The sequence below is a fragment of the Amphiura filiformis genome, chromosome 14 (genome assembly GCF_039555335.1).
Source record: "Amphiura filiformis chromosome 14, Afil_fr2py, whole genome shotgun sequence".
NCBI classification, from domain to species: domain Eukaryota; kingdom Metazoa; phylum Echinodermata; class Ophiuroidea; order Amphilepidida; family Amphiuridae; genus Amphiura; species Amphiura filiformis.
In genome coordinates this window covers 21,452,256-21,466,375 of record NC_092641.1, presented here as the reverse complement: position 1 = coordinate 21,466,375, position 14,120 = coordinate 21,452,256, and the positions used below count along the sequence as shown (strand labels likewise).

General features: G+C 37.7%; 1 protein-coding gene across 1 annotated transcript in view; it reads left to right on the top strand.

Annotated features, from left to right (window-relative positions):
- LOC140169824 (uncharacterized) overlaps positions 1 to 14,120 on the top strand; it is a 37,961-nt gene that overhangs the window by 4,371 nt on the left and 19,470 nt on the right. The window contains exons 3-10 of the mRNA XM_072193126.1: positions 72 to 506; positions 1,815 to 2,041; positions 3,249 to 3,429; positions 4,594 to 4,700; positions 6,535 to 6,754; positions 10,438 to 10,589; positions 11,478 to 11,766; positions 12,690 to 12,888. Of these exons, the coding sequence (XP_072049227.1) occupies positions 72 to 506; positions 1,815 to 2,041; positions 3,249 to 3,429; positions 4,594 to 4,700; positions 6,535 to 6,754; positions 10,438 to 10,589; positions 11,478 to 11,766; positions 12,690 to 12,820 (1,742 nt within the window). The 3' untranslated portion in view covers positions 12,821 to 12,888. The remainder of the gene's footprint in view (positions 1 to 71; positions 507 to 1,814; positions 2,042 to 3,248; positions 3,430 to 4,593; positions 4,701 to 6,534; positions 6,755 to 10,437; positions 10,590 to 11,477; positions 11,767 to 12,689; positions 12,889 to 14,120) is intronic.

Genomic DNA, 14,120 nt, shown 5'->3' with positions numbered 1-14,120 from the left:
GAGTACACGGATGTGGACAGGCCGGCCAAGCGAAGTTTATATCTTGTTACCCTTTTTGTCATTTATTCCAGGACAAACGACTGTGGTAAATATCTTGCCGTTTCTAGTCAATACGTCTACAAGAGTTATGGAAGATGCTCGTGATGTTTCTGATCCAGATGATGATGTCCTGATTTTGTATGATGGTAATATGTACGACCTGATCTGTGCCCCTACCGGAGCTGATCCGGACACTGCCATTATATGGTACCTGATAGCTGACTGTACAAATCCTGCTAATAATGCTAGTAATGTTTGCTTTGTAGTGAGAGATGCCTTTCAGCCACAAGACGATGACTGTGACTGTGAGCTTCAGAACGACCCTCGTCCTTCTTCCCCATCAGATCTTGGAAGCTATGATTTGTGGAGGAACTTTAAGGCGGACTTAATGTTGCATGATGGGAAATGTTTGAGATGTGTGGCTAGTGATAACGGCATGGCAGATCATTATAAATTGGACATCAAAAGTAAGATTATTAATTTAATTGAGGGTTAAATAAAACACCCCTTCAACCTATCGGGCCTGAGAGGAAGCAAAATTCCACGACTGGTCTGGAGGGAGTCTGCATAAACCGCACAGGCCATATTTTAATTGGGGTGTGTCGGGAGATGGTGAAAAATAATTGTTTGATAGAAAATGTGCTTTTCATGAGTTTACATTATGGTGCTCATAATGTAGTGAATTTACTTAAAATGGCGGATTTAGGGAGGCTGAATTTGAGCTTTGTGGGGGACACAGATTTATGCAACAGTGTTCTGTTATTATCAAATTCATTGGGGTTTGAGGTGATATTTCCTAAACTTCGTCAGCAACTGGAATTCCTCACAGTTGAAATACACTTTCAATATACCATTTTCTGTAAAATGGGAGGAGCTTAAAATATGGCTCTTAAAAGTGATACGTACATACGGTACAAAAACAACTGCGAGGATTCCTGGTTGTCCAATGAACTCACCCTTACTCACGCTCTTTCTTTGTGTACAGTTAGTTTACAACATCTGGTTCCAAGGGGCCATTTAAACTTTCTGAGTGCGCACCACCTTTATTCAGCAAGCAAGGGAAGTCACCATTATCAATTGCCGTAAATGAGGTTCAGGTTGCAAATTGCATGCTACATAAATAATCTGAAAATTAAGTTTGTTTGTTTAAAGGAACCCTCAATCACAACATTATGATGTTAGAAAAACAATTATCAATCACGAATCACATAGTTTTGTTTAAAACAAACTCATATTGACCATAAAACAAATAAAATCAGCCGGCTCTCAACACGCGATATTCAAAATTCCCGCGCCGAAATTGTATAGGGCAATGACGTCATGATTATTTTTGTGCTCAATTGTCGTCAGCCTTTATTGTGTAACTGGGTCGTCATTACCACAGGAAACTTCGGTTGCCCGGGAGATTTGAATATCGCGTGGTGAGAGGCGGCTGTTTTTATTTGTTTTTAAGGATAATATGAGTTTGTTAAAAAAAAAAACCCACATGATTCGTGCTTGATAATTATTTTTCTAACATATAAAGCATAATGTTGTGATTGCCGGGTATTCCTTCAACCAGTCTTGTTTTACCTATGAGCTTCAAAATGCAACACGCCAGTGGGGCGTGTACTTTGTTTTAGAAAGTTTCACGCCCGACAGCAATAGTACACACTATTTGCGTGCGGGCATGTGTAAAATCCCAGCTCATGATAAAAGAAACGGGTTTTATAAAACCAACCTGAATCATATCTATTATTAATTACAGCACTAACGCCATTATTTTATTACTGCAGTTCCATGCCGTCAAACTCTACAACTCCTTGATGTAACTGCTGATGGGATGTTGGCTCAATCCGGTTATGATGATGGAGACACGATCCTTTTTCGTCAAGATGGAAAGGAGCGTAGAGTGTCATGCATCAATACAAGTGCACGTGATAAGCCTACTATAGACGTGTACATCCTTCAGCCAAAGGCAGTTATACCAATACGTTTAACAGCAGTGAATGGTGTTTCTGTGGTAAGTAACATCTACTTTGGATGACAGGTTTTTACGTATAAATTTTCTTTGGAGTCAACAGACAAGAATCCTGAATAATTATCTACAATTGTATAAAAAATCAAAGAGAAAATGTTGAAAAAACCAACTAACTAACTAACTAACTAACTAACTAACTAACTAACTAACTAACTAACTAACTAACTAACTAACTAACTAACTAACCAACTAACTAACTAACTAACTAACTAACCAACTAACTAACAACCAACTAACTAACTAACTAACTAACTAACTAACTAACTAACTTACTAACTAACTAACTAACTAACTAACTAACTAACTAACTAACTAACTAACTAACTAACTAACTAACCAACCAACTAACTAACTAACTAACAACTAACTAACTTAACTAACAACTAACTAACCAACTAATCTAACTAACTAACCAACTAACTAACTAACTAACTAACTAACTCAAACTAACTCAACTAACTAAACTAACTAACTAACTAACTAACTAACTAACTAAAATAACTAAATAAATAAATAAATAAATAAATAAATAAATAAATAAATAAATAAATAAATAAATAAATAAATAAAATGCCCCACGGTCCGGTCTCTGGATAATGGAACTATACCAAATTACATCATAGCCTATACAAATATGCCAAAGTGCTTTAACCCCATACCCCCCCTTCTTCCGTCCACTTATAAATACACAGCGCCAACAACCATTTCCGTTTTCTCCACAAATCGATGCCACCACACTGATTACACCTATATTGAATGCTAAAATTCAGTAACCGCTCCACACACCGACCATTGAGTTGATGTTTAATGTTATATAATCTACATTACCAGTTATTATCTTTGGACCCGAGGGAGGGTCTAATAAATGACCAGCGCACATGCTCAATGTTTCATTTTTATATGGATTACCTCCTTTGTTCCTATCCTCTACTTGATGAATAAATAAATACCTGCGATTAATATTTATTATGCCCTTTCTAAGCGGGGTACATAGAGATCATACAACCCCGAGTATTTCAAATGGAAAGGTAGTTACAGGGTAGTTTTGGGGCATTACTTTTCAGGCCAAATTCAACCTGGCCAAAACACGGAGTTGCTTATTTTTTTTTTTATTCAGCTGTCTCCTCTCTGGCTAGACAGTTAAGTTCAATTACATTAACAAGAATTTTGTTCTTGTTATTTTGAATAGAATTTTATGGAGACAGACTTATATTCAGATGAGGAGGAGCTATGGTACCTTCGGAAAGATGTAAGTCTATCTTTGGGCGGAGATTTTGACGTCGATGGAGCTCAAATCATTTGCCAATGTATCAATACTGGGTATGGTGAATATCTGGAACATGCTATACAAATCACATTGACATCTTTAGGTGAGATAATTTCATTGAAGTCAAAGGATCGAATAAAGACCTGAGCTGCATAAGTGCCTAAGTTCACTGTTGGCATTTAAAGATAATTTAGATTCAGTTTCAATATATATTAAAAATAAATTGTACATTAAAATTCATTACAAATGTGTTTTTAAATAGAAATGAATCAGGCACTTAGGTTTACAGAATACAACACTGAAGGACTTCTGCAGCTCGGATTTGTGATTATACCAAATATATCCTCCCTAAACGACTCTTAGCAACATTAAATTGCTAATAACTCAAGGTCGCCAAAATGTGACTCAGGCACTTCTGCATCGCAGGTCTTCAATACAATACCCTAGCAAGTCAATACCCCAGCAAATCTCCAACACCGGGAATTGAACCCGGGACCCCATGCACCAAAGGTAAATACGCTAGCCATTAGGCTACAATCTCCCGATATATGCAAGAAGAAGAGCGTGTGTTGCGACCAATCCACGACTGGCTTACACTGCACAAAATACAACACCGTTACCCTATAATAGTCCAACAATAATTGTACAGCAATCATTTTAATTTTAAGTTTACCCCCCTTTAGCGGGTTTCCTAAGACCCACAGTTGAAGCATATCTCGTGACAACTGGCGGGGAAGGCTGGAGAATGAAATATATGCAATTTCAACGATTTTCAATAGGAAGGCATCGTTGTTATGCATAGAAGCACCACGGGCCAATCAATAAAGCACACAATGTAACAGGCACAATTGAATTGCTAAAATTGCAAGTTTTGATTTTAGGGTTTACGGGTTTGGAGGCGCATATCTTGGTCAATTCTTGCTTGATTTTCACGAACAGGATGTCAAATGAGAAAGCAAAGTCCATTTAACAAAATGTATATATCAGAATAATCCAAACTTATCAGGTTGTTGAACAGCAAATATGACTATAACTGACGAGTTTCTTTTTGTGCCTGATGTATTTTATTAATTGCTTTGTTTTCGTAAGGCTACAAACACACCAAATATGGCGGATTCCAATTAGGGATTGAATATTGAAGATTGAATAATGTGTAAATATTATTATGTCATACTGAATATTAAAAAGTTGCATATTGGTGCTTTAAAACATTATGTCAAATTATCGTTGAACATGCAATAGTTGAGTGTCTTCTGACTGATTTCAGTTCCTGGTCCCACTAGAAATATCAGAGTAGTTGATATAGATAAAACAAGTATTATTGTGGAATGGACTGAGCCTTTGAAACCCAATGGAGCCGTTACATTCTATCATGTAAGTAAAAATAAAACAAAAATACATGGAATATGCTTATTGTGCTCTATAAACACAGCCAAATTAAAAAGTCTCCATTAGTTGCATCTCATTTAATAAATGAGTTTATGGCAAAATAATTCATATAATAATTTTCTATACACTTTCCTTCGAAGGTTGATACCAAATTTGATATCAAAAGTTCAATCATCGTTAGCATAGGAACCGTTGTTTGGAAATTCGTGCAATTTTAAAAATGACATAGGGAATTGTATCACGTAGGCCGGCAGGTTAAAGGTTTATCCATGCATGTCAAAATGCAAATCAAATACCCCGCTCTTTCAATTGTGCGCAGGCAAGTGTACAATGATTCCTGTACGGGATGCTTCAGGCCACATACTAAACTGATACCATGCATTGACTTTTGCGTGGTCAATTCGTAATTTGTCATTTTTAAAATAGCACGAATTTCCAAAAACGGCTCCTATGCCAACGATAATTAAACTTTTGATATCAAATTTGGTATCAACCTTCGAAGGAAAGTGTATAAAAAATTATTATATAAATTATTTTGCCATAAACTCATCAGACTCTGATTAAATGGAGAATCTACTGGAGACTTTTTAATTTGGCTGTGTTTATTAGCAATAACAAGCCGTTATTATTCGATAATTGGAACAACTATGCTAAACTTCCATAGACTATAACATGGAAACCTAGCTTTTGATGATTTATATTTAGGCTATTGTTGCCAAAATTGAAGTAGGGGCCAAAATAAGTGATACATAAAACATCAAAGAAACATGGTAAGATATATTGAGCATAATAGTAAACGGATGGCTTCAATAAAATCACAGTGTCGACCAACAAAAGTGTCCATGTACATGTAATTTGTAAAAATAAATGTTAAGAAAACTTATCCAACGGGTTTGAAAGTTTATCAACCAAGCTCGTAAAGGAGAGACCCACGGCAGCATGAGATGTGTATCCGTCAACAATATGAAAGACTTTTAGAGAAGATTTGGCGTCATATGAATAGTTCAAATCCTATTGCAACCAAACTTACGCATATCATCACTACGGGACCTTCATAAATTGGTGGTATTCAAAGACATAGGTCAAAGGTCATTTGAGGCAACTTCTAAAATACTATTAAGTTGAAAAGCTCAAATCCAATAGCTGCACGATGGGAGCTTATATGTGATGGTGGTGTTCAAGTTGACACACATAGGTCAAAGGTCATTTCGAGATCAACTTGTCAAATAGGATGAAAATGAAAAATATTATCTCAATTGAACAGTTCAAATCCCACAGCAACCATAATTATGTTTGGATGAATCCAAGTGTGTGAAATTACCCATACTTCTAACATACGCTATTTGTAGAGGTTACGCGTCAATTGTAAGAGCACTGTGTATTGTGTATAGGAAAAAGGTCAGTAACTGCAGTATGAGTAGAAAAAAGATGACATGACAGTCAGTGTTTTGAGCAAATTTTTCAAGATTGTTCATGTTGCATGAGAAGGGATTCAAGGGAAGGAAGTGTAGTATTGGGTATAAAGCATCCAATTTTATATCAAACTTGGGCCATTGCTGCACATGAAATGGCGGTGTTCAATTCAAATGCCATTTGATGGTAATGTATAAAATATGCTGGTAATGAATAGAAATGTGGTCTTAAATGAACACTCAAATCCAGTTGTAACTAAACGTGGTCAATAGCTGCACTATGTGTGGTGTTCACTACCATATCCTAATAAGGACAACCTATTTGGGACAGCCATCCATACTTTGCTCATAAAAATTTATAGTGATAGACTTATCCCTTCATTCATTTGCCATTGTTTCTTCATCAGATTGATTACAGAGCAATAGAACAACAGTCAAGTGGATCTTCAACCCAAGTGTTTACAAATGTAACTCAAGATGTCAGAGACAATAACAATACCAATCACGGAATCACTATACAACTCCTAGAACCAGACACTGTTTATGAGATTTATCTAACTGCTGAAAATTTACAGGGAGAAGGGATTGTTACTTCTGTAATGCATGAAACACTTTCACATTTAAATGGTAAGTTTTATTAAAAGGGCATTTCGTGATCCACAGCCTCATCCTCCCACTTTTCTAAAAAAAAGTTGTGATTTTTATACCACTGGAATCCCCTAGCTACATAATGTTTATGTTTTTTTTAATCATGCATAACTCGCAAACGCAAAATCGAAATCACTGAAGTTTTAGGAATAAGCTTTGTTCGTGGATATCTGCTGAAAAATGTCGTAAAAAGAAGATGCCAGGATCCGAAATCCTCCTTTAAGTATTAGTAATTACCTTTTTTACTAACCAGAGTTAATGCGATCTATGTGATTAACCACCCAAAGACCACAAAATAGTTCCATCTTTGTAGGAAAACCATCAAAAGGAAAGCCTTCAAATTTAGTAGCGTACCGTGGCCGCTCCTACCCCGGGGGCTGAAGAACAATCAATTTTGCCGCCCCTTCATCAACAGCCCGAAAAGGTTGACCCAATTTTTTACGGTGGTTTGAAAAAGTGAAGAGCAAAAAAAAAAAAAAAAAAAAAACGCTGGCGCCCTAAAAGCAACACATTTTGATGTATAGTACCACTTTTTCCGCCCTTCTTTCTTTACTAATTAATTTTGCCGCCCTTCTTCTTCTGCCGCCCCTTCGTTTTGGCCGCCCCCTGCATGCGCGTATTTGGGGCGCTTTGGGGGGGCGCCAGCAAAATCGAAGGGGCGGCGAGAAGAAGAAGGGGCGGCAAAAAGAGGGGTGGCGGAAGAAGAATGGGCGGCAAAAGAATTTGTAAAGATAAAAGGGCGAAACATTTGAAAAAATTGTACTATACATCAAAAAATTGTTGCTTTTGGGGCGGTAGCGCCTATAAATCCTTTTTTTTCTTCACTTTTTCAAACGACCGTTAAAAATGGGGCAACCTTTTCGGGCTGTTGAGGAAGAGGCGGCAAAATTGTCTTTTCTTCAGCCCCCGGGGAAGGGGCGGCCACGGTACGCCACTGCCCTGCTTTTACCCCGGGTAAGCCCCAAAAAATACGCGCATGAAATTTGATGTGGGGTTGGTTTATCATTCTGTTCTCGGTGCAGGCCAAAGGGTAGAGATGTATGTGGAATACTCGGGTAGAGTTAGGAGTGGCAGCCTTTGTAACGGTGCTGTTACAGATTTCCATCTTTCCAACAGTTTGCCCATTGTAAGCCAGGCAATTGAGTCAATCCTCTCCTAGCCACCCTAACTCGTTCGCAACTGGCAATGCTGATCGTCTGTTAGTCACCCCTACCAACTGAAGATGATCCTGGTTGTGTACCAGGACGTTCACACTGAGTGCTACCAGGGGCTGCCTCCTCCTTGAGGTCCATCACAAGAGCTGACTATAAAGCGCTTAAAGCCGAAAAAAGAGCATTGTCACCAAATAGGTGCGCAGAACCATAGACATACCACCTAGACCTGTAACTGTCCATCCCTAACCATGGCAGTAGGTGAAGCCACGTATCCAAGGTGATTTTGGTCGGGTGGTCGGACGCGGAGAAATAAGCGTTCATGTCTGGAACGAAAAACGCGATCGTTTGCGTGATTGCTGCGCCGTTATCGCCCGCGTCAAACGCAACATGTTCTGCAGACGCGAACATGTCTGTTTGTTTGCGTCCGGGTTGCGTCCTTGTCAAAATCGTTGCTAAGCAGTGTTGACTTCACTACGCAAACCAAAGTTATAGGTCTAGGTTCTTGTTTGTCTGGGCGCAGAACTACAATTTACAAAATAAACACAAAAATTGCATACAAATAATATATGAGTTTATCATTCAGTAGACATGAATAACGACATTTCATTGGTTAATAGCCAAATAATAACAATTTCGTATTGTTCAGCGTTCATAAATTACCGTACAATATATAGCCGTATTATTCAGCTCTTAATCAGTACCGGCAATTAACGGGCCTGCATACTCGCGTTGTATTGTACACTGTGCTAATCGCGTATGCAGTAGAGACGGCAATTACGCGCTACTTCGCGTTGGCAATGGCGCGCTGTATTACATGGCCTGGCGCAGGCGGCATAGGACACGCAACACGGACGTACGAGGCTGGCGAAGATACAGGGCTGACAGCCCCATTCACAATACAAGTTAGCGATTATAAATGGACAATTAACATACTTGCAGTGGGGTACTTTGCAGAACCCCAACGGTTTTTATGATAATTTTGCTTTGACACCACATAAGAAATTTAGGATTGTTTGGGAAGATTTCATGAGTATGTGTTAATCCAATGGCGACGTCAAAAACAGCGATATCGCATCCACCATCATCTGGCCTGGCGGTAGTTGCATGACAGAAAACTTTAAAGCATGCATGGAAGAGTTTATTATATCTTGATCATTTATGATTATGGTATTATTTAATGTTATTTATTTATTTATTTATTTAATTAATTAATTAATTAATTAATTAATTAATTAATTATTTAATTATTTATTGTCTTTTTTATTTATTTTTTATTTATTTATGTTAAATTCATGTCTACTGAATGATAAATTCGTTACCCCCTGTCTGTTCATATGCATCATATGCGGCCTCGTGTGATACGACCTCAAAACCAGTGATATTTTTCGTATTGCATGAACAAACAGGGGATAACTAATAGTATTTGCATGTGTGGGGTGCGTGTGGGTGGGTGTGATGTGGGTAGGGGTGTGTGTGGGGGTGTGTGGGTGTAGGTGTTGGAGGTGGTGGTTTGGGGGTGAGGGATGTTTTTGTATATGTGTATATTGTATCAAGGGGTTGACAGTGATTCGCCGATTCTCCAAATTTGCACGCTACGGTATGCTATACAGAAGTTGCTGGGAATCACGCGTTCCCGACTGTCAATCATCAAGGGTCAATCACCTCGAGCTTGACAACGATATCTGAATAGACTATTGCCAAGTCTTACGTGTAGGCGCGAAATTAAGGTTAATTTATGTGATTGAAACAGTATTTTTCTTGTATACATCTTGGTCTGGAGAGTGGGATTGTTGGTAGATTTGGTGTATTTAATCAATTAAGTTAATGGATGCGCTAAAATATTATTAAAAGTATTAAAACAGCTATTCAACATTTGAAAAAATACGCTGTTGCAAGCTTGAAAAGGTCTAACCTTGGTTGCAGCAAGTCGTGATTTTCTCAGGTAATTTTATTTCTTGAACGCGGAGCACGGGCGCGATGCAGCCGGTAGAAATCGCGGTAGTGTTCCAGGCCTACGCGATGGCAGGGTAATGGCGGCATCCATAGTTTTATTACATTTATCCTCGAGTGACGCTTCCCAATCTTTATTTATTCCCTGATTGTATGTAAAGGTGCAGATGTATCGCACTAGACCTAAATTAGCGCTCGGGCGCTCAAGTCATTTACATTTGGGCATACATTTGACATTTACACACATAATCATTAAATATACAATGTAATTCAAAATTATCATAATCCAACAAAAGATGAGGATTTTATTAGAATTGAGTCGTATAGGTGCATTGAAAACGGAGCGCTTTGACAGCAGTTACTTGAAAAATTCCATAGAGGCGCTTATAAGGGAGAGCGGTAATTAGGTTAAAATAAATGTGCATGTATGACCATGCATCAACTAAATCATCAATATGCATTGGGCAATATCAAAGACCCTATAGATAAAAAATCTACCGTTTTGTATCTAGGGTCTACTGGTCTTTGATATTGCTCAATATAATTGCTCAGATCCAGAAGATATGAATACCCCAATCATAACTGCATCTTCAGTAGCAGCGGCTACTGTTCTATTTGTCGTCGCTTTAATTGTAGTGTGTGTCTGCTGTCGTAAGAAAAGACGCAAACAGAAGAGGGAAAGACAAGACGAACTTGAACTAAGCAGACTGGTGGGTTTTGTGTACAATTAAAACAAAAAAGTTGGATCTTATAAACTCAAGATGAAGATAGAATAAACAAAAGGGGTAACATTCCAAAATTTGTCCAATTCTAATGAAAATTAATATATGTGATTACGATATGATTCAAAATATGATGGAGGTCATTTCAAGGTCAACAAAGGATCCAGAGGTCAACAAAGGATCAAAAGGGGTAAAATTCCAAAATTTGCCCAATTCAAATTTAAATTAGAATATATAAATATTGATATGATTTAAAACAAAACTGAGGTCATTTCAAGGTCATTAGAGGTCAACAAAGGTCAAATTATTTTAATTAGCTAGATTGTTATTAAACTTAATGCCTACATCTTTCACGAAAATGCAATCGTGTTCCAAATTTTTTTCAAGGTCATCAAAGGTCACTTCAAGGTCACGGCTGGACTTCGTAGCCCTCGTAGGCTGCAATATATCTAGTTGGGTATTGCGTTTGAGTCAGAATTCCGAAAAGAAACTAAAAGTCAAATTGGTCTGTTAGCCAAGATATTTCTGATTCTACTGCATATCATATTTACGCCATGACCCTTTTTTTTTTTTCTCAAAAACAAAAAATTTTACTTTATTGACTCGAGGAAGGTAAATGGACTATAGAGAAATAAACATAAAGTCCTGCTCATTTTTTTACGCGGGTTTTCGCGATCAATAAACTGGTGGATTCTAAAACCAGAATTGTTCAGTAATTGAAGTTGTGATTATGCCATTAAGATGTGTCGCATTCAATAATATAAGCGTATTACGTAACTGTACATTTACAGATGTTTATGTTTTGTGTACACCATCGTGTCAACAAACAATAAACAATAAACATGTTTAATCTACTCTTAATTCGTTTTTCAACAGTTCGAGTATCAGCCTAATCCGCGTAACAAATATGAAAAGAAAGGCGCTTTCAACAGAAACAATTTGGCTTTTCGTGAACAGCTGGGAAGTGGCGCTTTTGCTGTTGTATATCGTGCAAAAGCAAAAGACATCGTGAAAAAGGGAGTTGAAACTGTGGTAGCAGTGAAAATGTTAAAGGGCACGTCTACAGAAGATGATAAAACCAACTTTCTGAAGGAAGCTGAGGTGTACAAGAGCTTGAAGCCTCATCCAAACATTATTGGAATGCTTGGAACATGTATCGAAAAAGGTAATTACCTTGCATTATCTTTGGTCTAATTTAACCGGGGGAACCCGATTTAGGAGGCGACTAGAATGTGTAGACAGGACAGATTTGAAACCAACTTGGGGTGTTAATTATTATTTATGCTGGTGTAAGAAAATAAACATAAAATTAGTTCTCTGAAGGCCTACATGTAGTCATGTACATCAATGGGGAGGGGGGTAGGGAAATATGACCCAAAATGTTTGCCAAAATGAACAATTTTTGTTCTTTTCAGCTACATTTTGACACAATACATGGAAAATACCCCAACCTGTTAAAGATGGCTTGAAGTCACACATAGTGAAAACTTTTGTTATAAACTGGTGTCTGCTGACATGAGAGTGTGACCCTTTAGTTATTATGTGTGCAAGCGCTTTGCTAAAATGGAATAGAAAACATCATTTGCTAGGCATTTGCTAATACATTGTTAGTCTGAGAGCAAAATCTCGGCCAGAACATTTTTTCCCGCTCAAATACTAGTACGTACTATTTTCAGCTAAGTTGTAACGATATGTTCTAGGGAACATTAGAGTCAAAGATTGAGGTAATAAGTATGGATGGAGTCACGATGTCAGCCATTTATTAACTGTGCGCATGCGTATATTCAATGCTTGCACCTTACGGGCGCACATCACTATACATACCTTAATGCACAGATCTTGTCATAAGTAATAAATTGAATTCTATTACGACTGGGTAACCATAACATTATTGAGAACTAAGATAGGAATGGATAGTCACAATACTTCAAAGATATAAAGGAAAGTCAATAATTATGAATTCAAAGAGGTTCTAATAAACATGGAGAATTATAGATTACATACCGCGTTCCTTTGTGCAAAATAGATTATCCTCTTCATATACTAGAATGAACTGATAATAATTGAAAATGCTAACATATTTTACAGAGCCGTATTACATCATCATGGAGTTCGCAAGCGAAGGAATCTGCAATCCCATCTCCAAAAGATTCGAGAAGATGCTAAACCTGCTATGTACGGAGGGCAGCAATCGTCTCATAGCAATTATCAGTTTCTGATGCCCAAAGAGCTTATGACTTTTGCGATACAGATAGCCCGTGCTATGGCTTACTTGGCATCTGAAAAGGTGAGTATAATGATTATACTAGAATATATTTATTAAAATATTGTGCAGAATTCACAGAATATTATATCTATGAAATGATTTCTATCCTGCTGTCCATCGATACTTTGCAACTCGCCACATTCTTCTAGGAGATGTTGTGGATGGTATGCACGATGTTGGAAAGGTCATCGGATTTTATAGGGTTAGCTAGAATTATCACAGTCCATGATCAATGTATAATGCGATTTGCACGTAGCGACCAAAGCAAAAACTGCTTTGCACGGTAAAGTAGTCCGATGACCGTTGCTCTCTGTAGTTAGTATTATACAAAATGACATGGATCTGCTATTCGACAGTATTCAGTATTCACAATGGTATCATAGAAGTTTTAACTTAATTAAAAATCTTTTCTGTTACAGTGTGTCCGTCTGGACTTGGCAACTAGTAACATTATTCTATTATTTCTGTTACAGTGTGTCCATCGGGACTTGGCAACTCGTAACATTATTCAATTATTTCTATTACAGTGTGTCCATCGGGACTTGGCAAATCGTAACACTCTTATATGCTTTCTGTTACAGTGTGTCCATCGGGACTTGGCAACTCGTAACATTCTTCTATTCTTTCTGTTACAGTGTATCCATCAGGACTTGGCAACTCGTAACATTCTTCTATTCTTTCTGTTACAGTGTGTCAATCAGGACTTGGCAACTCATAACATTCTTCTATTCTTTCTGTTACAGTGTGTCCATCGGGACTTGGCAAATCGTAACATTCTTCTATTCTTTCTGTTACAGTGTGTCAATCAGGACTTGGCAAATCGTAACACTCTTATATGCTTTCTGTTACAGTGTATCCATCGGGACTTGGCAACTCGTAACATTCTTCTATTCTTTCTATTACAGTGTGTCCATCAGGACATGGCAAATCGTAACATTCTTCTATTCTTTCTGTTACAGTGTGTCCATCGGGACTTGGCAAATCGTAACATTCTTCTATTCTTTCTGTTACAGTGTGTCCATCGGGAATTGGCAACTCGTAACATTCTTCTATTCTTTCTGTTACAGTGTGTCCATCGGGACTTGGCAACTCATAACATTCTTCTATTCTTTCTGTTACAGTGTGTTTATCGGGACTTGGCAAATCGTAACACTCTTATATGCTTTCTGTTACAGTGTGTCCATCAGGACTTGGCAACTCGTAACATTCTTCTATTCTTTCTGTTACAGTGTGTCCATCGGGACTTGGCAAAT